The following is a 26,730-nucleotide window of genomic DNA, read 5'->3' as shown; positions in this document are numbered from 1 at the left end:
CTTCCACCCAACAGGTTTCTACCGGAGATTATGCCCCCATAATTTTCCTCCCACCCCTCTTCATTCTATGCTATCCACATGACCTTATATTACTTTTCCCTTCATGTTAATCCAACCAAAAGGCCTCAACCTGTTCCTATCTTCTATGTATCTATGTATTCCCCTTACATGGGCGGCACGGTAGCATAGTGGTTAGCACTGTTGCTTCACAGTGCCAGGGACCCGGGTTCGAATCTGGCCTCGGGTGACCATCTGTGTGGAGTCTGCACGTCCTCCCCGTGTCTGCGTGGGTTTCCTCCGGGTGCTCTGGTTTCCTCCCACCATCCAAAGACGTGCAGGTTAGGTGGATTGGCCATGCTAAATTAGCGCTTAGTGTCCAAAAAAGGTTAGGTGGGGTTACTGGGTTACGGGGATAGGGTGGAGTTGTGGGCTTGGGTAGGGTGCTCTTTCCAAGAGCTGGTGCAGACTTGATCGGCCGAATGGCCTCCTTCTGCACTGTGAATTCTATGAAATATATGAAATAAAGATTATTATTATCATTATGTCACCTACGCTATTCACCTCAACATGATCTGTGGACGTCAGTTGCCGATTCCCGCCCCTCTCTGAGTAAATAAGTATCTCCCGGTTTCCCTGTTGGGTTAATTAGAGGCTGTTTTCTATTTTTGGCCCACAATTGTGGCCTCACCCACAAGTGGAAACACTTATCCCACGTCCACCCACTTTGAACCCCTTCACAAACTTAAACTACCTCGACAGAAGAAGTAGACGAGAAAGAACTTGTCAGGTGAACTCTGGCACCTGACCCTCCAGCAGCCGGTCATCCACACCATTGGCTGCACCTGAACTGCAACGAGGGCCAAACTTCAATAGTCAAGTTCACTACATTGATCTCTACGCTGACTGGTGCCTGCTCCTGGTGGCGTGGTGTTGACTCTTTCTATTGTTTCCCTCAGGATGTTTTGAACGACACAGTATCGTACCCCGACGGCACCTTCATGGACATGGAGTTCAAGATCTCGGTCATGTACGATATTGCAAAGGTCAGTGCCACCATTGCAAATCCTCATGAGGAGATGTTTTCGGCGTCAACTTGATTGTCGAAAGGTTGAGGATGGCCACCCAAAGTTTCAGGGTTGACCTTTTTCTAATCTTTCCTGCAAAAGGAACAACCTCAAGTGTCCCAAAATAATTCCTATTTAAAAGCTTGGTGAAAGCTGTCCAAACTCCCGTGTGTGTTGTGTGAAAATGGGTGTGTACTTGTGTGTTGTTTGTGTTTGTACATCTGTGTGTGTCTGTGAATGTGTGTGTACATCTGTGTGTGTGTGAATGTGTGTACGTCTGTGTGTGTACAACTGTGTGTCTGTGTGTGTACATCTGTGTGTGCGCGAATGTGTGTACATCTGAGTGTGTGTGAATGTGTGTACATCTGTGTGTGTGTGTACATCTGTGTGTGTGTGTGAATGTGTGTGTATCAAATGAAGATGCCATTATTTACAGCTCACTGGGCAGGTACAGCATGGGGCATGAAACTCCCTCTACACTGTCCCCATCAAACACTCCCAGGACAGGTACAGCACAGGGTTAGATACAGAGTAAAGCTCCCTCTACACTGTCCCCATCAAGCACTCCCAGGACAGGTACAGCACGGGGTTAGATACAGAGTAAAGCTCCCTCTACACTGTCCCCATCAAACACTCCCAGGACAGGTACAGCATGGGGCTAGATACAGAGTAAAGCTCCCTCTACACTGTCCCCATCAAACACTCCCAGGACAGGTACAGCACGAAGTTAGATACAGAGTAAAGCTCCCTCTACACTGTCCACATCAAACTCTCCCAGGACAGGTGCAGCACGGGGTTAGATACAGAGTAAAGCTCCCTCTACACTGTCCCCATCAAACACTCCCAGGATAGGTACAGTACGGGGTTAGATACAGAGTAAAGCTCCCTCTACACTGTCCCCATCAAACTCTCCCAGGACAGGTGCAGCACGGGGTTAGATACAGAGTAAAGCTCCCTCTACACTGTCCCCATCAAATACTCCCAGGACAGGTATAGCATGGGGTTAGATACAGAGTAAAGCTCCCTCTACACTGTCCCCATCAAACACTCCCAGGAAGGGTGCAGCACGGGGTTAGATATAGAGTAAAGCTCCCTCTACACTGTCCCCATCAAACACTCCCAGGAAAGGTGCAGCACGGGGTTAGATACAGAGTAAAGCTCCCTCTACACTGTCCCCATCAAGCACTCCCAGGACAGGTACAGCATGGGGTTAGATACAGAGTAAAGCTCCCTCTACACTGTCCCCATCAAACTCTCCCAGGACAGGTACAGCATGGGGTTAGATACAGAGTAAAGCTCCCTCTACACTGTCCCCATCAAACACTCCCAGGACAGGTGCAGCACAGGGTTAGATACAGAGTAAAGCTCCCTCTACACTGACCCCATCAAACACTCCCAGGACAGGTACAGCACGGGGTTAGGTACAGAGTAAAGCTCCCTCTACACTGTCCCCATCAAACACTCCCAGGACAGGTACAGCACGGGGTTAGATACAGAGTAAAGCTCCCTCTACACTGTCCCCATCAAGCACTCCCAGGACAGGTACAGCACGGGGTTAGATACAGGGTAAAGCTCCCTCTACACTGTCCCCATCAAACACTCCCAGGCCAGGTACAGCACGGGGTTAGATACAGAGTAAAGCTCCCTCTACACTGTCCCCATCAAACACTCCCAGGGCAGGTACAGCACGGGGTTAGATACAGAGTCAAGCTCCCTCTACACTGTCCCTATCAAACACTCCCAGGACAGGTACAGCACGGGGTTAGATACAGAGTAAAGCTCCCTCTACACTGTCCCCATCAAACACTCCCAGGACAGGTACAACACGGGGTTAGATACAGAGTAAAGCTCCCTCTACACTGTCCCCATCAAACACACCCAGGACAGGTACAGCATGGGGTTAGATACAGAGTAAAGCTCCCTCTACACTGTGCCCATCAAACACTCCCAGGATAGGTACAGCACGGGGTTAGATACAGAGTAAAGCTCCCTCTACACTGTCCCCATCAAACACTCCAAGGACAGGTACAGCACGGGGTTAGATACAGAGTAACGCTCACTCTACACTGTCCCTATCAATCACTCCCAGGACAGGTGCAGCACGGGGTTAGATACAGAGTAATGCTCACTCTACACTGTCCCTATCAATCACTCCCAGGACAGGTGCAGCACGGGGTTAGATACAGAGTAACGCTCACTCTACACTGTCCCTATCAATCACTCCCAGGACAGGTACAGCACGGGGTTAGATACAGAGTAACGCTCACTCTACACTGTCCCTATCAATCACTCCCAGGACAGGTACAGCACGGGGTTAGATACAGAGTAAAGCTCCCTCTACACTGTCCCTATCAATCACTCCCAGGACAGGTACAGCACGGGGATAGATACAGAGTAAAGCTCCCTCTACACTGTCCCCATCAAACACTCCCAGGACAGGTACAGCACAGGGTTAGATACAGAGTAAAGCTCCCTCTACACTGTCCCCATCAAACACTCCCAGGACTGGTACAGCACGGGGTTAGATACAGAGTAAAGCTCGCTCTACACTGTCCCCAACAAACACTCCCAGGACAGGTACAGCACGGGGTTAGATACAGAGTGAGGCTTCCTCTACACTGTCCCCATCAAACACTCCCAGGGCAGGTACAGCACGGGGTTAGATACAGAGTAAAGCTCCCTCTACACTGTCCCCATCAAACACTCCCAGGACAGGTACAGCACGGGGTTAGATACAGAGTAAAGCTCGCTCTACACTGTCCCCAACAAACACTCCCAGGACAGGTACAGCACGGGGTTAGATACAGAGTGAGGCTTCCTCTACACTGTCCCCATCAAACACTCCCAGGGCAGGTACAGCACGGGGTTAGATACAGAGTAAAGCTCCCTCTACACTGTCCCCATCAAACACTCCCAGGACAGGTACAGCACGGGGTTAGATACAGAGTAAAGCTCCCTCTACACTGTGCCCATCAAACACTCCCAGGACAGGTACAGCACGGGGTTAGATACAGAGTAAAGCTCCGGTATTTTTAAAGCCAGCTGCTGCGGCCGTTGCCCCTGAATTCACGCGATAGGGAACGCCACGATGGACGGCTCCGCGACCCTCACGGCACCCGCCCAGAACCCACTCACTGGTCGCGAAACCCACTTTGAAAATGCCTGCTTTATACTGTCCCCATCAAACACTCCCAGGACAAGTACAGCATGGGTTCAGAAACAATCACTCAGTTAACTTTTTTTTTTAATAAACATTTTATTGAGGTATTTTTGGTTTTGTAACAACAACAAAATAAACAATGTACATGAAACTATAAACATAGTGCAAAGCCGTCTCCCTTCTTACAGGTCCCACCTTTATTAACCCCTTACTCTAAGCTAAACTAGCCCCCCCCCCTTTGGCTGACGATTAATTTTCCGCGAAGAAGTTGACGAACGGTTGCCACCTCCGGGTGAACCCTAACAGTGACCCTCTCAGGGCGAACTTGATTTTCTCCAATCAGAGAAAGCTAGCCATGTCCGCTAGCCAGGTCTCCGACTTCGGGGGCTTTGAGTCCCTCCAAGCTAATAATGTCCGTCTCCGGGCTACCAGGGAAGCAAAGGCCAGAACGTCTGCCTCTTTCTCCTCCTGGATTCCCGGGTCTTCCGACACCCTGAAAATCGCCCCCTCTGGACTCGGCGCCACCCTTGTTTTTAACACCGTGGACATGACATCTGCAAACACCTGCCAGAATTCCCTAAGCTTCGGGCATGTCCAGAACATGTGGACATGGTTCGCTGGTCCTCCCGCACATTTTGCACACCTGCCTTCCACCCCAAAGAATCTGCTCATCTGGGCCACTGTCATGAGAGCCCAGTGAACAATCTTAAATTGTATCAGGCTGAGCCTGGCACATGTTGCGGACGCGTTGACTCTACTCAACACGTCCGCCCATAGACCATCCTCTATCTCTCCTCCCAGCTCCTCCTCCCACTTGCACTTCAGCTCCTCGGTCTGCGTCTCCTCTGACCCCATAAGTTTGTTGTAAATGTCCGAGACGCTCCCTTCTCCTACCCACCCTCAGGAAACTACCCTGCCCTGAATCCCCCTTAGCGGTAGGAGCGGGAAGGTTGACACCTGTTTACGTAGGAAGTCCCGCACCTGCAGATACCTGAATTTGTTTCCCCTCGCCAACCCAAACTTCTCCTCCAGCGCCCTCATACTCGGAAAGCTCCCCTCTATAAACATGTCCCCCATCCTCTCAATCCCTGCTCTCCGCCGTATTCGGAACCCCCCATCCATACTTCTCAGGGCAAACCGGTGATTATTACAGATTGGGGCCCAGACCGATGCTCCCTCTGCTCCCACATGTCTCCTCCATTGCCCCCAGACTCTCAGGGCTGCCACCACCACGGGGCTGGTGGAGTACCGTGCCGGCGGGAACGGCAGAGGCGCAGTTACCAACGCCCCCAGACTGGTGCCCTTGCATGAAGCCGCCTCCATACGCCACTCAGTTAACTATTAACCAATCCATCTATCACTAATATTTACCAGGTGTTGCATTGCTTACCTGAAGTCGTGTTTAAAGAATGGTTCTTGCTGCTGTCCCACCCAGTTGCTGACTCCCCCGTTGCCCTTTGTTTTTAAGGGAATGTCGTATCTACATTCAAGCAAAATTGAAGTGCACGGGGGCCTGAAATCCACAAATTGTGTTGTGGACAACCGGATGGTGGTGAAAATTACCGATTTTGGGTGTAGCACCATTGCCATGCCCCCGAAAGGTGAGCTGTAGAAATCATGGATTAAGAACAAGAAACTGCTGTGACATTCCATTCGGGAAATCTCTGTCACGCGACGTGAACGTCTCAAACTAATTCACCGGAAGAGAGATGGATCACTATCAGAAGTAGCGGAGACCCCGGCTGGGCCCTCGCTGCGTCCGGGATAACGGGAAGTGCCGCCAACTCTGCTCCGGCTCCGGCTTTCCGAGCCTGGGCAGCAGCTGCCGTCACTGCATTGGCGAGGTTGGGAATTTCGTGGCTGGCACGTCGCGAGGCGTGGGTCGCCCCGCAGCGTCGGAGCATTCCGGCAGAAAGGGATGGATGACCACCAGGCAGCTTGGAAGGACCCAGGCAGGATGCGCTGGATTCTACTGAGCGCATCCTGCCCTCCCACCAGTATTCCCTTACGAATACAGGTGAGATTGATGGCTCCTCTGGGGAGTGTGGCCTTGTGATGAACGGCTACTGCCTTGTCATCATGTAAGGTGATGCCCCCTTTAAGACCGGGCTTGGAACCCTGGGGACTCCGCCTCTGGCTCCGCCCATCTGGGAGCCATATGTAAGGGGCTGCCTTGTGGGCTGTGCAGTAGTTAGCACACGTCTTGGCTCTAGCATAGGTCTTAGTCTATTAAAGCCTTCTTTACCGTTTACACTCTAAGCGTCGTTATTGAGGGTACCACAGACCTAAAGTTTGAACCATGCCTGACTCAGCTGTACAGGCAGGGGGAGGGGGGGGGGGGGGGGGGGGGGTGTCAAGGATAGTCACCATCTCGCTGCAGAACACCCTGAGGGGGGAGGATGAACTGCCAGCATGTTCCACATTGGTTCATAGAATCCCTACACTGCAAAATGAGGCCATGAGGCCCATCGAGTCCGCACCGACCCTCTGAAGGAGCACCCAGCTGGGTCCACTCCCCACCCAATCCCCACAACCCCACCTGACCTGCACATCCCTGGACACTAAGGGGCATTTTTTAAAAATCATGGCCAACCCACTTAACCTGCACATCTTTGGACTTGTGGGAGGAAACCGGAGCCCCCGGAGGACACGGGGAGAACGTGTAAACTCCGCCCAGCCGGACTTGAACCCGGTTCCCTGCCGCTGTGAGGCAGCAGTGCTAACCACTGTGCCACAGTACCGCCCAGACACTGAAGAGAACGAAAGTAAATTCCTAAAAGGTCTGACGTCCCCTTTGTTTGATCGCAGGAGAAGCAAAGGAACTCTCAAGATGCTGTAACGTATAGAGGAGCCCCTCCCTTGGGTAGAAATAAAAATGTGAAATTCTGTGGCGTAATCCTTGAAGTTAACAACTTGAGAGTTTGAATTTATTTTTTAAAAAGTTGAATTGTAACAAGAGTGAAAATAATTAATTGGGGGATGGCCCACATCAATGTGGTGAGGATGGATCGGGCCCAGCTGGACTGGAATCAATAGTGGGAGACAGAACTGGAACCAGCGGCCTTTACGGGGGAGATAGTTTGGATATAGTCCAGATACATCGGGCGGCACGGGAGCACAGTGGGTAGCATTGTTCGATTCCCGGGTTCGATTCCCCGCTGGGTCACTGTCTGTGCGGAGTCTGCCCGTTCCCCCCGTGTCTGCGGGGGTTTCCTCCGGGTGCTCCGGTTTCTTCCCACAAGTCCTGAAAGACGTGCTTGTTAGGTGAATTGGACATTCTGAATTCTCCCTCCGTGTACCCGAACAGGCGCCGGAATGTGGCGACTAGGGGATTTTCACAGTAACTTCATTGCAGTGTTAATGTGAGCCTACTTGTGAGAATAATAAAGATTATTATTATGCATTTTGGGGAAAGGTAGGACAGGAATCTAGAACTCCTTGATGAACACAGAGATAGAGAGCAAGATGGACCAGAATGAGGTTCTATCTGACAGATGTCAAGTGGCTAATACAATGGAGAACCAGGCTGACTGGGGAAATTTCAGAGGGGGAGTGCAAAAACAAATCAGAGAAGCAAAGGGAGAGTATGAGAAGAGACTGGCAGCTAACATGCAGGGGCAGCCAAAAGTCTCCTGTAATCATATAAATAGTGAAAGGGTAGTAAGAGAAGGGTTGGAGCATACTCCAGCCAAAAATGCGGGGGTGGGGGTGGGGGGGGGGGGGGGGTGCTGGTTGCTTACACACGGAATCGGGGCATGGCTAATAAATGAAATGAGTACTTTGCATCAGCCTTTACCAAGGAAGAAGATGCTGCCCAGGTTTAGTGAAAGAGGAGGTAGCTAAAAATTGATAAAGAGGAGGTATTAGAGTGAAAATAATGGTGGCTGTACTTAAAGTTGATAAATTACCAGGACTGGAAGAGATGCATCCTAGAATGCAAAGGGAAGTAAGAGCTAAAATGGAGGTGGAACTATCTGTAATCTTTTAATCCCATTTTGATACAGGGGTGGAACCGGGAACTATCTGTAATCTTTTAATCCCATTTAGATACAGGGGTGGAACCGGGTGAATTGCACCCTTGTAGATTCAAGGGTTTAAGGACAAGTCCAGCAAGTCCACGGCAGTCACTTTAACCTCGGTGGTGGGAAAGCTTTCAGAAGCAATAATTCAGGAACATTCGGGCGGCAGGGTAGCGCAGTGGTTAGCACTGTTGCTTCACTGTACCAGGGACACGGGTTTGATTCCCGGCTTGGGTCACTGTCTGTGCGGAGTCTGCACGTTCCCCCCATGTCTCCGTGGGTTTCCTCCGGGTGCTCCGGTTTCCTCCCACAAAGTCCCGAAAGACGTGCTTGTTAGGTGAATTGGACATTCTGAATTCTCCCTCTGTGGACCCGAACAGGCGCCGGGGTGTGGCGACTAGGGGCTTTTCACAGTAACTTTATTGCAGTGTTAATGTAAGCCTACTTGTGACACTATTAAAGATTCTATTCTTCTAAGCAGTCACTTGGGTAAATTTGGTTTGATTAAGGAAAGCCAATGCAGGATTTGCTAAGGGCAGGTCACGATCAATTTTGATGACTTTTATTAACTTTGATGAGGTAACAGAAAGGGTTGACGAGGCAACAAGGTTAATGTGGTGTACAGGATTTCCAAAAGGTATTCAGTAAAGTTCCACACGACAGGCTTGTCAGCAACGCATAATGAAGGGAACAGTGGCAGCATGAATACAACATTGGCTGACTGATGGAGAGTAACGGTGAAGATTTCCTCTCGGTCTAGTGGAGTTCCCCAGGGGTCGGGACCCTTGCTCCCGCAGATGTGTATTAACGACCCTGACGTTGGGCGTACGGGGCGCAGTTTCAGAATTCTCAAATGCCACAAAGCTTGGAAGGAGAGCGAGGAGAACAGTGATGGGCTTCAAGAGTTTAGTGGAATGGGCAAACTAGTGACAGATGAAATTTAATGCTGAGAAGTGTGATATTATTCATTTTAGTAGGAAGAACAAGGAGGGACAATACAAAATACAGGGTACAATTGTAAAGGGGTAGAGGAGGACAGGGACTTGAGGTTATATGAGCAACAAATATATAATAAGAAGTCTTACAACACCAGGTTAAAGTCCAACAGGTTTGTTTCGATGTCACTAGCTTTCAGAGAACTGCTTCTTCCTCAGGTGAATGAAGAGGTGGGTTCCAGAAACACATATATAGACAAAGTCAAAGATGCAAGATGATATTTTGAATGCGAGTCTTTGCAGATAATTAAGTCTTTACAGGTCCAGACGGAGCAACTGGAGAGAGTTCAAAACAAACCTGTTGGACTTTAACCTGGTGTTGTAAGATTTCTTACTGTGCTCACCTGTCCAACGTCTGGATCTCCACATCATAAAAAATATATAGGTTGGCCATAGAGTGCAAGAACAAGGAAGTTATGATAAACCATAGTAAAACACTGGAAAGTACTGCCTGAGAGTGTGGTGGAGGTAGGTTCGATTGAACCCCTCCAAAGAAAATTATCTGGAGAAACAAAAATTCCTCAGAGATCAGGCGGAAAGCCAGGGGAGTGAGACTTGATTAAGGAAAGCCAATGCAGGGTTTGCTAAGGGCAGGTCACGATCAATTTTGATGACTTTTATTAACTTTGATGAGGTAACAGAAAGGGTTGACGAGGCAACGAGGTTAATGTGGTGCACAGGATTTCCAAAAGGGAGTGAGACAGGGGTTGCTCTTGCAGAGAGCCAGCACTGACGCAATGGGCCAAATCGCCTCCTTCACTGCTGTAACCATTCTACATCCAGCGCCCTGTTTGAAGTAGACTCTGAGGGTGGGTGTGACAGTGAAGGTGGCAGGCAGCAGAGTTTGAAGAGCGTGTGAATGGTGGTCAGGAAGCTATGAAGACCCAGAAGGCCTTTGTAGGTGAGTTTATTGCAGTCGTAGAAAACGGCCGCTACAGCGGCGTATACGCAATATGCCCCTGTCGGAACTGCCAGAACGCCAGTCCCTGTCCAGGCCGGCTTTTACACCGCCCGGCAACAGGCCCCAGCTGGGCCGGCCTTTGCCCACTAGCGGGGACGCCCGTATTCCACGTGTCCCACGGGGAGATCAATTCGGGTGTCCCCGTGGGCCCCGTGAGAGTTATTACAGAGGCTCTGCTGCCAATATCGGGTGTTGGTGAAAGGGAGGAGGCAGAGGAGAGGAAGGTGGATGCTGGATAAATCAACGCCCCTTCTACTTTCTCAAATGGAAGTAGAAAGATTTGTGGAAATATCTTGACGAAGATCAGAGAGGTTCTCCATGGTATATTGGCCAGCATATTTATCCCTTAACAAACATCAATTAAAACATATTATCTGATCGTCAGCACATTGCTAATTGTGGGTACCTTGCACTGCACAAAATAGTTCTTTATAGATTTATAGAACATACAGTGCAGAAGGAGGCCATTCGGCCCATCGGGTCTGCACCGAACCACTCACGTCCCCCCTATTCCCGTAACCCAATATCCCCTCCTAACCTTTTTGGTCGCTAAGGACAATTTAGCATGGCCAATCCATTTAACCTGCACGTCTTTGGACTGTGGGAGGAAACCGGAGCACCCGGAGGAAACCCACGCACACACGGGGAGAACGTGCAGACTCCACACAGACAGTGACCCAGCGGGGAATCGAACCTGGGACCCTGGCGCTGTGAAGCCACAGTGTTATCCACTTGTGCTACCGTTCTGTTTCAAAAATGATTTAATTGGCTGCTAAGCTTGAGAAAGATGGGATACAAGTTCAAGTTTTTTCCTTGCGAATCTCTTTACTTGTCTGTGCAAAATTGTAGACAGTATTCAGTAATTTAATTTTCCTTTCATCCTCTATTTCCAGACCTGTGGACAGCTCCTGAACATCTACGGAAGGAGGGAGTGTCTCAGAAAGGTGACGCATACAGTTATGGCATCATAGGTCAGGAAATCATCTATCGAAGAGAGATCTTCTACGTTCAGTCTTGCGACGATGTTGCAGGTAATTGGTGCCACTACTGATTGGGGTTATCACCGAAAGTAGGGGGAGGAGAGGTTGATAGTGGAGCAACCAAGGTTCTTGGACACTGTTGTCCCGTTCCTCCCCACCCAGCACAGCGGGATCGAATACAGCCCCACCCCCACCCAGCACAGCGGGATCGAATACAGCCCCACCCCCCACCCAGCACAGCGGGATCGAATACAGCCCCACCCCCCACCCAGCACAGCGGGATCGAATACAGCCCCACCCCCCACCCAGCACAGCGGGATCGAATACTGCCCCACCCCCACCCAGCACAGCGGGATCGAATACAGCCCCACCCCCACCCAGCACAGCGGGAGCGAATACAGCCCCACCCCCCACCCAGCACAGCGGGATCGAATACAGCCCCACCCCCACCCAGCACAGCGGGATCGAATACAGCCCCACCCCCACCCAGCACAGCGAGATCGAATACAGCCCCACCCCCCACCCAGCACAGCGAGATCGAATACAACCCCACCCCCACCCAGCACAGCGAGATCGAATACAGCCCCACCCCCACCCAGCACAGCGGGATCGAATACAGCCCCACCCCCACCCAGCACAGCGAGATCGAATACAGCCCCACCCCCCACCCAGCACAGCGGGATCGAATACAGCCCCACCCCCCACCCAGCACAGCGAGATCGAATACAGCCCCACCCCCACCCAGCACAGCGGGATCGAATACAGCCCCACCCCCCACCCAGCACAGCGAGATCGAATACAGCCCCACCCCCCACCCAGCACAGCGGGATCGAATACAGCCCCACCCCCACCCAGCACAGCGGGATCGAATACAGCCCCACCCCCACCCAGCACAGCGGGATCGAATACAGCCCCACCCCCACCCAGCACAGCGGGATCGAATACAGCCCCACCCCCACCCAGCACAGCGGGATCGAATACAGCCCCACCCCCCACCCAGCACAGCGGGATCGAATACAGCCCCACCCCCACCCAGCACAGCGGGATCGAATACAGCCCCACCCCCACCCAGCACAGCGGGATCGAATACAGCCCCACCCCCACCCAGCACAGCGGGATCGAATACAGCCCCACCCCCCACCCAGCACAGCGGGATCGAATACAGCCCCACCCCCACCCAGCACAGCGGGATCGAAAACAGCCCCACCCCCCACCCAGCACAGCGAGATCGAATACAGCCCCACCCCCACCCAGCACAGCGGGATCGAATACAGCCCCACCCCCACCCAGCACAGCGAGATCGAATACAGCCCCACCCCCCACCCAGCACAGCGGGATCGAATACAGCCCCACCCCCACCCAGCACAGCGAGATCGAATACAGCCCCACCCCCCACCCAGCACAGCGGGATCGAATACAGCCCCACCCCCACCCAGCACAGCGGGATCGAATACAGCCCCACCCCCACCCAGCACAGCGGGATCGAATACAGCCCCACCCCCACCCAGCACAGCGGGATCGAATACAGCCCCACCCCCACCCAGCACAGCGGGATCGAATACAGCCCCACCCCCACCCAGCACAGCGAGATCGAATACAGCCCCACCCCCACCCAGCACAGCGGGATCGAATACAGCCCCACCCCCCACCCAGCACAGCGGGATCGAATACAGCCCCACGGTCTTCTCTTGTCCCGCCTCGTTCGGACCTTTCGGGACGAATTGCTGACCGATCATTCCGGCCTGCTAACTCTGCCAAAGCACAAGTTTACTTTCCTGAAAGGCGACATAATCAGACCGAAAGCCATCTGCTGAAAGTCGGCAAAATCCCCGGGGACCGTAGGCTGCTCTCTCCCCTTTTTGAGAGAGAGCTGACTGGTGGTGATTTAACCGAGGGGGTCACCACACATCTTCAGGGGTGACCCCAGCCGGGCGGAACGGCGGCACAGTGGTTAGCACTGCTGCATCACGCGCTGAAGACCCGGGTTCGATCCTGGCTCAGGGTCACTGTCCGTGTGGAGTTTGCACATTCTCCCCGTGTCTGCGTGGGTCTCACCCCCACGACCCCAAGATGTGCAGGTTAGGTGGATTGGCCTTACCTAAGTATATACTTGCCTTAGGAGGTGCCGCAAAGGTGCACTAGATTGATTCCAGGGATGAGAAAGCTGTCCGTTGAGGGGACATAAAGTAGAACGAGTCTATAATTCCTGCAGTTACATTCTCATTCTGCCCAAGGCAGGTTGCCATTGGCATAGAATCACAGTATGATGTAGCACAGAAGGAGACCATTTGCCCCATTGTCATGCGAGAGTGCCTTTAAGAACTGGATGTGTAAGCAATGTACCTTTAAGAAAACAGTGTGTCATAGAGTGGGTGGAGCTCAGCTCAGTTCAGCCATTTTGCAGGTTTTTAGTTGCAGTTTAGAAAGCAGTGTGTGTGTCTGTGTGTTTCCAGAGAGCTGCAAGTTTTGCAGTTTAATTTTGCATTGGAGAAAGCAGGTTGTGTGTGTCTGCGTGTGTCCAGAGAGCTGCAGGAAAAAAACAAGGTGCTGGAGCTGAAATCAACCAAGCTAATATATCTCTGCCACTCTACAGAAAATATATATAGCCTTTAATCTGATGTTATACTGTTTAAAGGTGTTAAGTCTCTTGGAAGTTTGAAGGAACATTTTAAGGAATTATTTACTGTTGCAATATTTTCTGAGTTATCTTTGAAGTAAGGGGTGTTAAGAGATCCAATGTTTATTTAAGATGTTAAGTTGAGTTCATGGAATAAACAGTGTTTTGTGTTTAAAAACCCACGTGTCCATAATTGTAATCCCACACCTAGGGAACAAGCCGTGTGCTCGGAAAAGCAACAAATCCACTAAAGAGAGAGGTTGCCTGAACACCATGATACATTTTGGGGTTCTGAAAACGCCTCGCCCATAACACCATCAATACCAGGAGGTTCCCTCATCCTCTCCTCTTGGCCAGCAAATTCTCCCCCTTCAAATATTCATCCAATTCCCTTTAAAAGTTACTGAATCCTCTTCAATCGTCCTTTCAGGCGGGGCTTCCCCGGTCATAACAACCACTAGAGTGGGATTTTCTGCCCGCTGTAACGGCAGAGGCAGCCTGCCATTGGTCAGCAGCGTGACCTCCTGGTCCCGCAGCTGGCAATGGGGATGCCTGTTGATCCCACCCTCCGCCACCAGAGGGCTGCCGTAAACGGAAGTAACTGCAAAATCCCGCCCGATGTGTCATAAAATTGCCCTTCATCTCCCTTCCGGTTATTCTGCCAGTTACCTTTGACCTACTAATCCTCCTGCCACTGACAAAAGGTCGTTGACCTGAAATGTTAACTCTGTTCCTCTCCCCACGGATGCTACCTGACCTGCTGAGCATTTCCACTTTTTTCTGTTTTTATCTCCTCCCACTGGTCTCTGCAGAGAGAGAAAGAGAAGGATGGACAGAGAGAGACATAAAGAGAGAGAGAGAGACAGAGAGAGACAGAGCGAGAGAGAGAGACAGGGAGGGAGAGGGACAGAGACAGTTGTCATGGGAGAGTACCTTTAAGAAATGGGTGTTTATAAATGGGTGTGTTTTTAAATATCTGTAGTGAGAGTACCTTTAAGAAATGGGTGTTTACTATGGCAGTGATGTCAGAGAGTGGGTGGAGCTGGGCTGTCTGTCAGCTTTTTACTTTCGTTTTAGGCTGTTTGCTGCAGGGTGTGTTTTAGTTTTGTTTTCAGTGTTGGAGCTGAAGCCAGACCAAGCAGGTGTACTGCTGTTCTCTCTGCCATCAAAAGACTATCTCTTGATCATTTGGTGAATTCAGAATTATAAATATTCTCAGTAGTGAATGTAAACCTAATGTGCTTCTGTTAAAAGGTGTTTCTTCTGTCTTTTGGATGTTGTTTGGGAAGTTATTAAGCATTACTTAGTGTTGTATTCTTTGGGGGTTGTATCTGAATTGATGGTTGCTAAGATGTTCACTGTATGTTTTAAAAAAGTTAACTTGAGTTCATAGAATAAACATTGTTTTGCTTTAAAAAATACTTTTCCATTTCTGCTGTACCACACCTGTAGCGTGGGCCGTGTGACCATTCAGTCTGCTGTCTACACCAGGTGTGCAGAGGATCTGACACTCCCTGTTATATACACAGAAAGGGGTTCCCTGATTGGGCCACTAATCAGGGATCTCATATTCTAATTGGCCAATCTCAAAGGCCTGGCCTAAGTCATTACAGACAGGGAGGCAGAGGCAGGAAGGGAGATGGACTAAGACAGGGAAGGATAGGGACAGAGACAGGGAGGGGGTGGAACAAGAGAGACACGGAGGGACAAAGAGAGACAGGGAGAGTGGGACAGTGAGGGTATCATCGAATCATAGAATGTACAGTGCGGAAGGAGGCCCTTCGGCCCATTTAGTCTGCACCAGCCCTTGGAAAGAGCACCCCACTTAAGTCTATCCCATCCCAATAAACCAGTATACCCACCTAACCTTTTTTGGACACAAAGTGTAATTTATCATGGCCAATCCATCTAACCTGCATATCTTTGGACTGTGGGAGGAAACCGGAGCACCCGGAGGAAACCCACACAGACACGGGGAGAACGTGCAGACTCCGCACAGACAGTGACCCAAGCCGGAAATCAAACCTGGGACCCTGGAGCTGTGAAGCAACTGTGCTAACCACTGTGCTACCGTGTTGCCCTAAAATGATGGCGTGGGAGAGATTTGGGGTGAGAGAGGGGGGCTAGAAGAGAGCGAGAGGAATGGGGTAAGAGAGAAAGAGGTGCAGTGTGTGTGATACAGAGAGGAATAGGGAGAAAGAGAGGGACAGGCAGAGAGATAGGGAGAAAGAGAGGGACAGGCAGAGAGATAGGGACAAAGAAAGATGGGAAAGAGAGAGAGAGGAACAGGAAAACAAATGGGAGAGAGCGAGAATGAGAGAGAGGGTGGAAAGAGAGATGGGAAAAAAACCAGAGGGATGGAGAGAGACTGAGAGGAACAGAAAGGGCAGGCTGTCAAAGAGGTGATGTTTGGGAATCCAATATGTGTGTGTGTGCGAGTTGGTTCAATCTTTTAGTTAAACCGAGCATTGAGTTGGCCAGTTAAAAGTTATTATCTTTTTAAAAAAAATATATTTATTAAGATTTTTTGACAACACAATTTTTTCCCCTTACAAACAATAAACCCCCCCCCACAACAAAATAACACAAAATCGCCCTGAGCAAGATATATACATGGCAAAATGGTATATTTACATAGCTTTATACACTGGCTCTCGCCCGCACGTGCCAGTTTCCCCCACCCTTCATGTTATCTCCCGCTCATCCAGCCCCTCAAGATCATCGCCACATTTGCTGCCCAGTAGTAGCTCCCTCGGTTTGGCAGCGCCAACCCTCCTCGGTCCCTACTGCATTCCAGGAACCCTCACCTTACCCTCGGGGTCTTATTCGCCCACACAAACCCCATAATACTCCTACCTACTCTCTTAAAAAAGCCCTTGGTGATCACGATGGGAAGGCACTGAAACACAACAGAAACCTCGGAAGGACCACCATTTTGACTGACTGCACTCTACCCGCCAACTAAAGCGGCAACATGTCCCATCTTTTGAAGTCCGCCTCCATTTGGTCCACCAACCTCGTCAGATTCAATTTATGTAGGGCCCCCCAACTCCGAGCTATCTGGATCCCCAGATACCGAAAACTCCCCGTCGCCCTCCTCAGCGGTAGGTCCCTATCCCTCTTTCTTGGTCCCCCGCCTGTGGTACAAAGAGCTCACTCTTCCCTACATTGAGCTTATAGCCCGAGAACTCCCCAAACTCCCTCAGAGTCTGCATGACCTCCACCATCCCCAACATTGGGTCCGCCACGTACAACAGCAGGTCATCCGCGTATAGCGACATCCGATGCTCTTCTCCCCCGCGGACCACCCCCCTCCATTTATTAGACTCCCTCAGTGCTATGGCCAAGGGTTCGATCGCCAATGCAAACAACAGGGGGGACAGGGGGCACCCCTGCCTCGTTCCTCGGTACAGCCGAAAGTACTCCGACCTCCGCCAGTTCGTCACCACACTTGCCACCAGGGCACTGTAACTGATAAACCCTCCCCCAATCCCAAACCTACGCAGCACCTCCCAGAGGTACTCCCACTCTACTCGGTCAAAGGCCTTTTCCGCATCCATGGCAGCCACTATCTCTGCCTCTCCCTCCTCCGACATCATCATTATCACGTTTAAGAGCCGCCGCACATTAGTGTTTAATTGCCTGCCCTTTACAAATCCCGTCTGGTCCTCATGAATCACCCCCGGGACACAGTTCTCAATCCTCATGGCCAGCACTTTTGCCAATAACTTAGCGTCCACATTAAAGAGCAAAATCGGCCTGTACGATCCACATTGCAGTGGGTCCTTGTCTTGCTTCAGAATCAAGGAAATTGTCGCCTCCGACATTGTCGGGGGCGGGGTCCCCTCCTCTCTTGCCTCGTTAAAGGTCCTCACTAGTAGCGGGGCCAACAGGTCCGCATACTTTCTATAGAACTCCACCAAGAACCCGTTCGGCCCCAGGACCTTCCCCGCCTGCATACTCCCCAAACCCTTGCTCAGCTCCTCCAACCCGATTGGTGCCCCCAAACCAGCCACCTCTTGCTCCTCCACCCTCGGGAACCTCAGTTGGTCTAGGAATCGTCTCATCCCCTCTTCCCCCCCTGGGGGCTGGGATCTGTACAGCTCTTCATAGAAGGCCTTGAATACCTTGTTTATTATTGTTGCACTCCGAACCGTGGCTCCCCCTCCATCTTTGATTCCCCCTATTTCCCTCGCTGCCGTCCTCTTGCGGAACTGGTGTGCCAGCATCCGACTGGCCTTTTCCCCGTACTCGTACGTTGCCCCCTGCGCCTTCCTCCACTGTGCCTCCGCCTTCCCCGTGGTCAACAGGTCAAACTCCGTCTGGAGCCGTCGCCTTTCCCCAAGTAATCTCTCCTCTGGGGCCTCTGTGTATCTCCTGTCCACTCTCAATCTCCCCCACTAACCTCTCCCTTTCCATGCCCTCTGTCTTCGCCCTATGAGCCCTGATGGAGATTAGCTCTCCCCTGATCACCGCCTTCAACGCCTCCCATACCACTCCCACTCGCACCTCCCCGTTGTTGTTGGCCTCCAAGTACCTTTCGATACACCCCCTCACCTTCCCCCACACCACCTCATCTGCCAACAGTCCCGCGTCCAACCGCCACAGTGGGCGTTGGTCCCTCTCCTCTCCCAGCTCCAGTTCCACCCAGTGCGGGGCATGGTCCGAAACGGCAATGGCCGAATACTCCGTCCCCTCCACCCTCGGGATGAGCGCCCTGCCCAGAACAAAGAAATCTATCCGGGAGTAGGCCTTGTGAACGTGGGAAAAGAAAGAAAATTCCCTGGCCTGCGGTCTTGCAAACCTCCATGGGTCCACTCCCCCCACCTGATCCATAAACCCCCTAAGCACCTTGGCCGCCGCCGGCCTCTTTCCCGTCCTTGATCTGGAGCGGTCCAGTGCTGGGTCCAGCACTGTATTAAAGTCGCCTCCCATTATCAGTCCTCCTACCTCCAGGTCCGGAATGCGCCCCAACATGCGATTTATGAATCCAGCATCATCCCAGTTCGGGGCGTATACGTTTACCAACACCACCCACGTCCCTTGCAGCCTACCGCTCACCATCACATATCTCCCTCCATTATCCACTACGATAGTGGATAACTATCATTATGGCAAACCAACATTGAGGGCATTTAAAAGTTTATTGGATAAACATATGGATGATAATGGTATAGTGTAGGTTAGATGGCTTTTGTTTCGGTGCAACATCGTGGGCCGAAGGGCCTGTACTGCGCTGTATTGTTCTATGTTCTATGTTCTATGATAGTCTTGGCCTCAAATGACACCCGCTTTCCCACCAGAATTGCCACCCCTCTATTTTTCGCGTCCAGTCCCAAGTGAAATACCTGTCCTACCCATCCCCTTCTTAACCTAACCTGGTCCGCCACCTTCAGGTGTGTCTCTTGGAGCATGACCACGTCTGCCTTCAGTCCCTTCAAGTGCGCGAACACTCGAGCCCTCTTCACCGGCCCATTCAGGCCCCTCACGTTCCACGTTATCAGCCGGATTGGAGCCCCCCCCCCCCGGCTAGCCATCTCCTTTTCTGGGCCAGTCCCGTGTCCGCGTCTCCCTCACCCTCCGGTCCCTCAGCTGGGGGACCCCCGTCCCAACCACCTCTTCTGTGTCCCCTTCCCTTTCGGCCAGTGCAGCAGCAACCCCCCCCCCCCCCCCCCCCCGCCCCACTAGACCCCTGTCTAGCTTTTTTGCTCCCCCCATGTCACTCCCGTAAGTTAGCTGACACCTGCTGACCCCGGCTTCCCCCGCCATCCCTTTGACCCCCCCGTGTGGGAGTCTCCCCATCAATATACGTTCCTTCGTTCCCCTTCCCGCCTTTCTTCCCGCGCGCGGGAAAAGAACCCCGCGCTTTCCAAAGCTTGCCCCGCCCCCTCTGGCGCAGCTCCTGTCGCGGCCTTGTCTCTCTCCCCCAGCCCATATAACATTTCCTGCGCGTGATTGACCCCCTATATACCACAACCATCGTACTTTAACCCTCAAACACCCCCCACCCTCACAAACCCTCAATTAGAGTCCAACTTTTCAGTTAGTATAAAGGTCCACGCCTCTTCGGGCGTTTCAAAGTAGTAGTGTTGGCCATTATGTGTAACCCACAGTCGCGCTGGCTGCAACATTCCAAATTTCACTCCTTTCCGATGCAGCACCGCTTTGGCCCGGTTGAAACCCGCTCTCCGCTTAGCGACCTCCGTGCTCCAGTCCGGGTATATTCTGATCTCTGCGTTGTCCCACTTGCGGCTCCGCTCCTTCTTGGCCCATTTCAGGACCCTCTCTCTGTCCGTAAACCGGTGAAATCTCACCACCATCGCCCTTGGCGGCTCATTTGCCTTGGGCTTCCTCGCCAACACTCGATGCGCCCCTTCCAGCTCCAGCAATCCCGGGGGGGCCTCCGCACCCATCAGCGCCCCGATCATTGTGCCCGCATATGCCGCGGCGTCAGCCCCCTCCACTCCTTCTGGGAGACCCAGGATCCCTAGATTATTCCTCCTCGACCTGTTCTCCAGGTCTTCGAGTCTTCCCGCCCATGTCTTAGAACATAGAACATAGAACAATACAGCGCAGTACAGGCCCTTCGGCCCACGATGTTGCACCGAAACAAAAGCCATCTAACCTACACTATGCCATTATCATCCATATGCTTATCCAATAAACTTTTAAATGCCCTCAATGTTGGCGAGTTCACTACTGTAGCAGGTAGGGCATTCCACGGCCTCACTACTCTTTGCGTAAAGAACCTACCTCTGACCTCTGTCCTATATCTATTACCCCTCAGTTTAAAGCTATGTCCCCTCGTGCCAGCCATATCCATCCGCGGGAGAAGGCTCTCACTGTCCACCCTATCCAACCCCCTGATCATTTTGTATGCCTCTATTAAGTCTCCTCTTAACCTTCTTCTCTCCAACGAAAACAACCTCAAGTCCGTCAGCCTTTCCTCATAAGATTTTCCCTCCATACCAGGCAACATCCTGGTAAATCTCCTCTGCACCCGCTCCAAAGCCTCCACGTCCTTCCTATAATGCGGTGACCAGAACTGTACGCAATACTCCAAATGCGGCCGGACCAGAGTTCTGTACAGCTGCAACATGACCTCCCGACTCCGGAACTCAATCCCTCTACCAATAAAGGCCAACACTCCATAGGCCTTCTTCACAACCCTATCAACCTGGGTGGCAACTTTCAGGGATCTATGTACATGGACACCTAGATCCCTCTGCTCAGCCACACTTTCAAGAACTTTACCATTAGCCAAATATTCCGCATTCCTGTTATTCCTTCCAAAATGAATCACCTCACACTTCTCTACATTAAACTCCATTTGCCACCTCTCAGCCCAGCTCTGCAGCTTATCTATATCCCTCTGTAACCTGCTACATCCTTCCACACTATCGACAACACCACCGACTTTAGTATCGTCTGCAAATTTACTCACCCACCCTTCTGCGTCTTCCTCTAGGTCATTGATAAAAATGACAAACAGCAACGGCCCCAGAACAGATCCTTGTGGTACTCCACTTGTGACTGTACTCCATTCTGAACATTTCCCATCAACCACCACCCTCTTCTTTCAGCTAGCCAATTTCTGATCCACATCTCTAAATCACCCTCAATCCCCAGCCTCCGTATTTTTTGCAATAGCCTACCGTGGGGAACCTTATCAAACGCTTTGCTGAAATCCATATACACCACATCAACTGCTCTACCCTCGTCTACCTGTTCAGTCACCTTCTCAAAGAACTCAATAAGGTTTGTGAGGCATGACCTACCCTTCACAAAGCCATGCTGACTATCCCTGATCATATTATTCCTATCTAGATGATTATAAATCTTGTCCCTTATAATCCCCTCCAAGACTTTACCCACTACAGACGTGAGGCTCACCGGTCTATAGTTGCCGGGGTTGTCTCTGCTCCCCTTTTTGAACAAAGGGACCACATTTGCTGTCCTCCAGTCCTCTGGCACTATTCCTGTAGCCAATGATGACATAAAAATCAAAGCCAAAGGTCCAGCAATCTCTTCCCTGGCCTCCCATAGAATCCTAGGATAAATCCCATCAGGTCCCGGGGACTTATCTATTTTCAGCCTGTCCAGAATTGCCAACACCTCTTCCCTACGTACCTCAATGCCATCTATTCTATTAGCCTGGGGCTCAGCATTCTCCTCCACAACATTATCTTTTTCCTGAGTGAATACTGACGAAAAATATTCATTTAGTATCTCGCCTATCTCTTCAGACTCCACACACAATTTCCCATCCCTGTCCTTGACTGGTCCTACTCTTTCCCTAGTCATTCGCTTATTCCTGACATACCTATAGAAAGCTTTTGGGTTTTCCTTGATCCTTCCTGCCAAATACTTCTCATGTCCCCTCCTTGCTCGTCTTAGCTCTCTCTTTAGATCCTTCCTCGCTACCTTGTAACTATCCATCGCCCCAACCGAAACTTCACACTTCATCTTCACATAGGCCTCCTTCTTCCTCTTAACAAGAGATTCCACTTCCTTGGTAAACCACGGTTCCCTCGCTCGACGCCTTCCTCCCTGTCTGACCGGTACATACTTATCAAGAACACGCAGTAGCTGATCCTTGAACAAGCCCCACTTATCCAGTGTGCCCAACACTTGCAGCCTACTTCTCCACCTTATCCCCCCCAAGTCACGTCTAATGGCATCATAATTGCCCTTCCCCCAGCTATAACTCTTGCCCTGCGGTGTATACTTATCCCTTTCCATCATTAACGTAAACGTCACCGAATTGTGGTCACTGTCCCCAAAGTGCTCTCCTACCTCCAAATCCAACACCTGGCCTGGTTCATTACCCAAAACCAAATCCAACGTGGCCTCGCCTCTTGTTGGCCTGTCAACATATTGTTTCAGGAAACCCTCCTGCACACACTGTACAAAAAACGACCCATCTATTGTACTCGAACTATATATTTTCCAGTCAATATTTGGAAAGTTAAAGTCTCCCATAATAACTACCCTGTTACTTTCGCTCATATCCAGAATCATCTTCGCCATCCTTTCCTCTACATCCCTAGAACTATTAGGAGGCCTATAAAAAACTCCCAACAGGGTGACCTCTCCTTTCCTGTTTCTAACTTCAGCCAATACTACCTCGGAAGAAGAGTCCCCATCTAGCATCCTCTCCGCCACCGTAATACTGCTCTTGACTAGCAGCGCCACACCTCCCCCTCTTTTGCCTCCTTCTCTGAGCTTACTAAAACACCTAAACCCCGGAACCTGCAACATCCATTCCTGTCCCTGTCTTGTGTAGCGCCTCGTGTCGCTCCACTTTCACCGCCAGGCCCAAGAGCTCGTCCTCATTCTCACTCACTTTTTCCTGGATCTCCAGGATCTTCACCTCGTGGGCTTTCTGGGTTGCCCCCAGTCCTTCAATTATTGCCAGCATAGGCGCCACCATCTCCTTGCGCAGCTCCTCGAAGCAGCGCTTGATGAATTCTTGCATCTCCTCTTTGTCCCCGGCCGCCGCCATTTTGCTTGTTTTCCCTCTCTTCTCCTGCCGCTCCAATGCCACTTTTTTGGCCGTTTCGCTGCGGGTCCGGTCCATACAAGTTAGTAGGGGACCTCTCTCCTCTCTTCCCCACGGGTTGGCTGTGAAAAAAGTTCCGTTGGGGCTCTTCTATCGAGCCCGAAAGTCCGTTTTCGCGGGAGCTGCCGAATCGTGCGGCTTAGCTCCGCATAGCCGCAACCGGAAGTGTAAAAGTTATTATCAATGCCAACATTAACCGATAGCCTGCGATTCTCACAATATAATAAATTCTCATCTGTTTATTCAAATGCAATAACTTGAAACCATTGGAATAATTTTCTTATTAATTCTGTTGATCATTGACTCTGTACCTGATGCTAAATGGACCCTTTCCTTCCGGTGTCTCTAGAGAAGTTAAAGAAGGTGATGGTGGCGAATGTGAATGAGGTGTTTCGACCGGATCTCCAAATGGAGATGGCTAATGACAAGGAATTAGAGGTAACTGAGATCAGAAGAGCTCCAGTTAACCCTGTAACCCTCTGGTCCCAAATCTAATTAACCCCTTGTTCCTCTAGGTCATGTTTGATTTGTCCACCATCCACCAGGTCCAGTCCAATTAACCCTGTCTCGGTCTAATTACCGCCATGACCTGGTCTGATTAACCTCTGAGTCTCGGTCTAATTACCGCCATGACCGGGTTTGATTAACCTCTGTGTCTCGGTCTGATTAACCTCTGAGTCTCGGTCTGATTAACCTCTGAGTCTCAGTCTGATTAACCTCTGAGTCTCGGTCTGATTAACCTCTGAGTCTCGGTCTGATTAACCTCTGAGTCTCGGTCTGATTAACCTCTGTGTCTCAGTCTGATTAACCTCTGTGTCTCGGTCTGATTAACCTCTGAGTCTCGGTCTGATTAACCTCTGAGTCTCGGTCTGATTAACCTCTGAGTCTCGGCCTGATTAACCTCTGTGTCTCAGTCTGATTAACCTCTGAGTCTCGGTCTGATTAACCTCTGAGTCTCAGTCTGATTAACCTCTGAGTCTCGGTCTGATTAACCTCTGTGTCTCGGTCTGATTAACCTCTGTGTCTCAGTCTGATTAACCTCTGTGTCTCAGTCTGATTAACCTCTGAGTCTCAGTCTGATTAACCTCTGTGTCTCGGTCTGATTAACCTCTGTGTCTCGGTCTGATTAACCTCTGTGTCTCGGTCTGATTAACCTCTGAGTCTCGGTCTGATTAACCTCTGTGTCTCGGTCTGATTAACCTCTGTGTCTCAGTCTGATTAACCTCTGAGTCTCAGTCTGATTAACCTCTGTGTCTCAGTCTGATTAACCTCTGTGTCTCAGTCTGATTAACCTCTGAGTCTCAGTCTGATTAACCTCTGAGTCTCAGTCTGATTAACCTCTGAGTCTCAGTCTGATTAACCTCTGTGCCTCAGTCTGATTAACCTCTGTGTCTCAGTCTGATTAACCTCTGAGTCTCGGTCTGATTAACCTCTGTGTCTCAGTCTGATTAACCTCTGAGTCTCAGTCTGATTAACCTCTGTGTCTCGGTCTGATTAACCTCTGTGTCTCGGTCTGATTAACCTCTGAGTCTCAGTCTGATTAACCTCTGAGTCTCAGTCTGATTAACCTCTGTGTCTCGGTCTGATTAACCTCTGTGTCTCAGTCTGATTAACCTCTGAGTCTCGGTCTGATTAACCTCTGAGTCTCGGTCTGATTAACCTCTGTGTCTCAGTCTGATTAACCTCTGTGCCTCAGTCTGATTAACCTCTGAGTCTCAGTCTGATTAACCTCTGTGTCTCAGTCTGATTAACCTCTGAGTCTCAGTCTGATTAACCTCTGTGTCTCGGTCTGATTAACCTCTATGTCTCGGTCTGATTAACCTCTGAGTCTCGGTCTGATTAACCTCTGTGTCTCGGTCTGATTAACCTCTGAGTCTCAGTCTGATTAACCTCTGAGTCTCAGTCTGATTAACCTCTGAGTCTCGGTCTGATTAACCTCTGAGTCTCAGTCTGATTAACCTCTGTGTCTCGGTCTGATTAACCTCTGTGCCTCAGTCTGATTAACCTCTGAGTCTCGGTCTGATTAACCTCTGAGTCTCAGTCTGATTAACCTCTGAGTCTCGGTCTGATTAACCTCTGTGTCTCAGTCTGATTAACCTCTGAGTCTCAGTCTGATTAACCTCTGAGTCTCGGTCTGATTAACCTCTGTGTCTCGGTCTGATTAACCTCTGTGTCTCAGTCTGATTAACCTCTGTGTCTCGGTCTGATTAACCTCTGTGTCTCGGTCTGATTAACATCTGTGCCTCAGTCTGATTAACCTCTGTGTCTCAGTCTGATTAACCTCTGTGTCTCAGTCTGATTAACCTCTGAGTCTCAGTCTGATTAACCTCTGAGTCTCAGTCTGATTAACCTCTGTGTCTCGGTCTGATTAACATCTGTGCCTCAGTCTGATTAACCTCTGTGTCTCAGTCTGATTAACCTCTGTGTCTCAGTCTGATTAACCTCTGAGTCTCTGTCTGATTAACCTCTGTGTCTCAGTCTGATTAACCTCTGAGTCTCAGTCTGATTAACCTCTGTGTCTCGGTCTGATTAACTTCTGTGTCTCAGTCTGATTAACCTCTGTGTCTCGGTCTGATTAACCTCTGAGTCTCAGTCTGATTAACCTCTGAGTCTCAGTCTGATTAACCTCTGTATCTCGGTCTGATTAACCTCTGAGTCTCAGTCTGATTAACCTCTGAGTCTCGGTCTGATTAACCTCTGAGTCTCGGTCTGATTAACCTCTGAGTCTCGGTCTGATTAACCTCTGTGTTTCGGTCTGATTAACCTCTGAGTCTCAGTCTGATTAACCTCTGAGTCTCAGTCTGATTAACCTCTGTGTCTCGGTCTGATTAACCTCTGTGTCTCGGTCTGATTAACCTCTGTGTCTCAGTCTGATTAAACTCTGTGTCTCGGTCTGATTAACCTCTGAGTCTCAGTCTGATTAACCTCTGTGCCTCGGTCTGATTAACCTCTGTGTCTCGGTCTGATTAACCTCTGTGTCTCGGTCTGATTAACCTCTGTGTCTCAGTCTGATTAACCTCTGTGTCTCAGTCTGATTAACCTCTGAGTCTCAGTCTGATTAACCTCTGAGTCTCGGTCTGATTAACCTCTGTGTCTCAGTCTGATTAACCTCTGAGTCTCAGTCTGATTAACCTCTGTGTCTCAGTCTGATTAACCTCTGAGTCTGGGTCTGATTAACCTCTGAGTCTCAGTCTGATTAACCTCTGTGTCTCAGTCTGATTAACCTCTGTGTCTCGGTCTGATTAACCTCTGAGTCAGGGTCTGATTAACCTCTGTGTCTCGGTCTGATTAACCTCTGTGTCTCGGTCTGATTAACCTCTGAGTCTCGGTCTGATTAAGCTCTGAGTCTCAGTCTGATTAACCTCTGTGTCT

The 26,730-nt window shown here is 50.6% G+C and overlaps 1 protein-coding gene across 1 annotated transcript in view; it reads left to right on the top strand.

The window, feature by feature from the left end:
• Positions 1-26,730, top strand: part of LOC140403849 (guanylyl cyclase C-like) — a 154,467-nt gene that overhangs the window by 94,879 nt on the left and 32,858 nt on the right. Inside the window, exons 16-19 of the mRNA XM_072492042.1 lie at positions 957-1,043; positions 5,693-5,825; positions 11,093-11,230; positions 23,708-23,796. Of these exons, the coding sequence (XP_072348143.1) occupies positions 957-1,043; positions 5,693-5,825; positions 11,093-11,230; positions 23,708-23,796 (447 nt within the window). The remainder of the gene's footprint in view (positions 1-956; positions 1,044-5,692; positions 5,826-11,092; positions 11,231-23,707; positions 23,797-26,730) is intronic.

Source organism: Scyliorhinus torazame, chromosome 29 (assembly GCF_047496885.1).
Source record: "Scyliorhinus torazame isolate Kashiwa2021f chromosome 29, sScyTor2.1, whole genome shotgun sequence".
NCBI lineage: Eukaryota > Metazoa > Chordata > Chondrichthyes > Carcharhiniformes > Scyliorhinidae > Scyliorhinus > Scyliorhinus torazame.
Note: the sequence above shows the minus strand (reverse complement) of the source record. Positions and strands in the feature narration are given on the sequence as shown.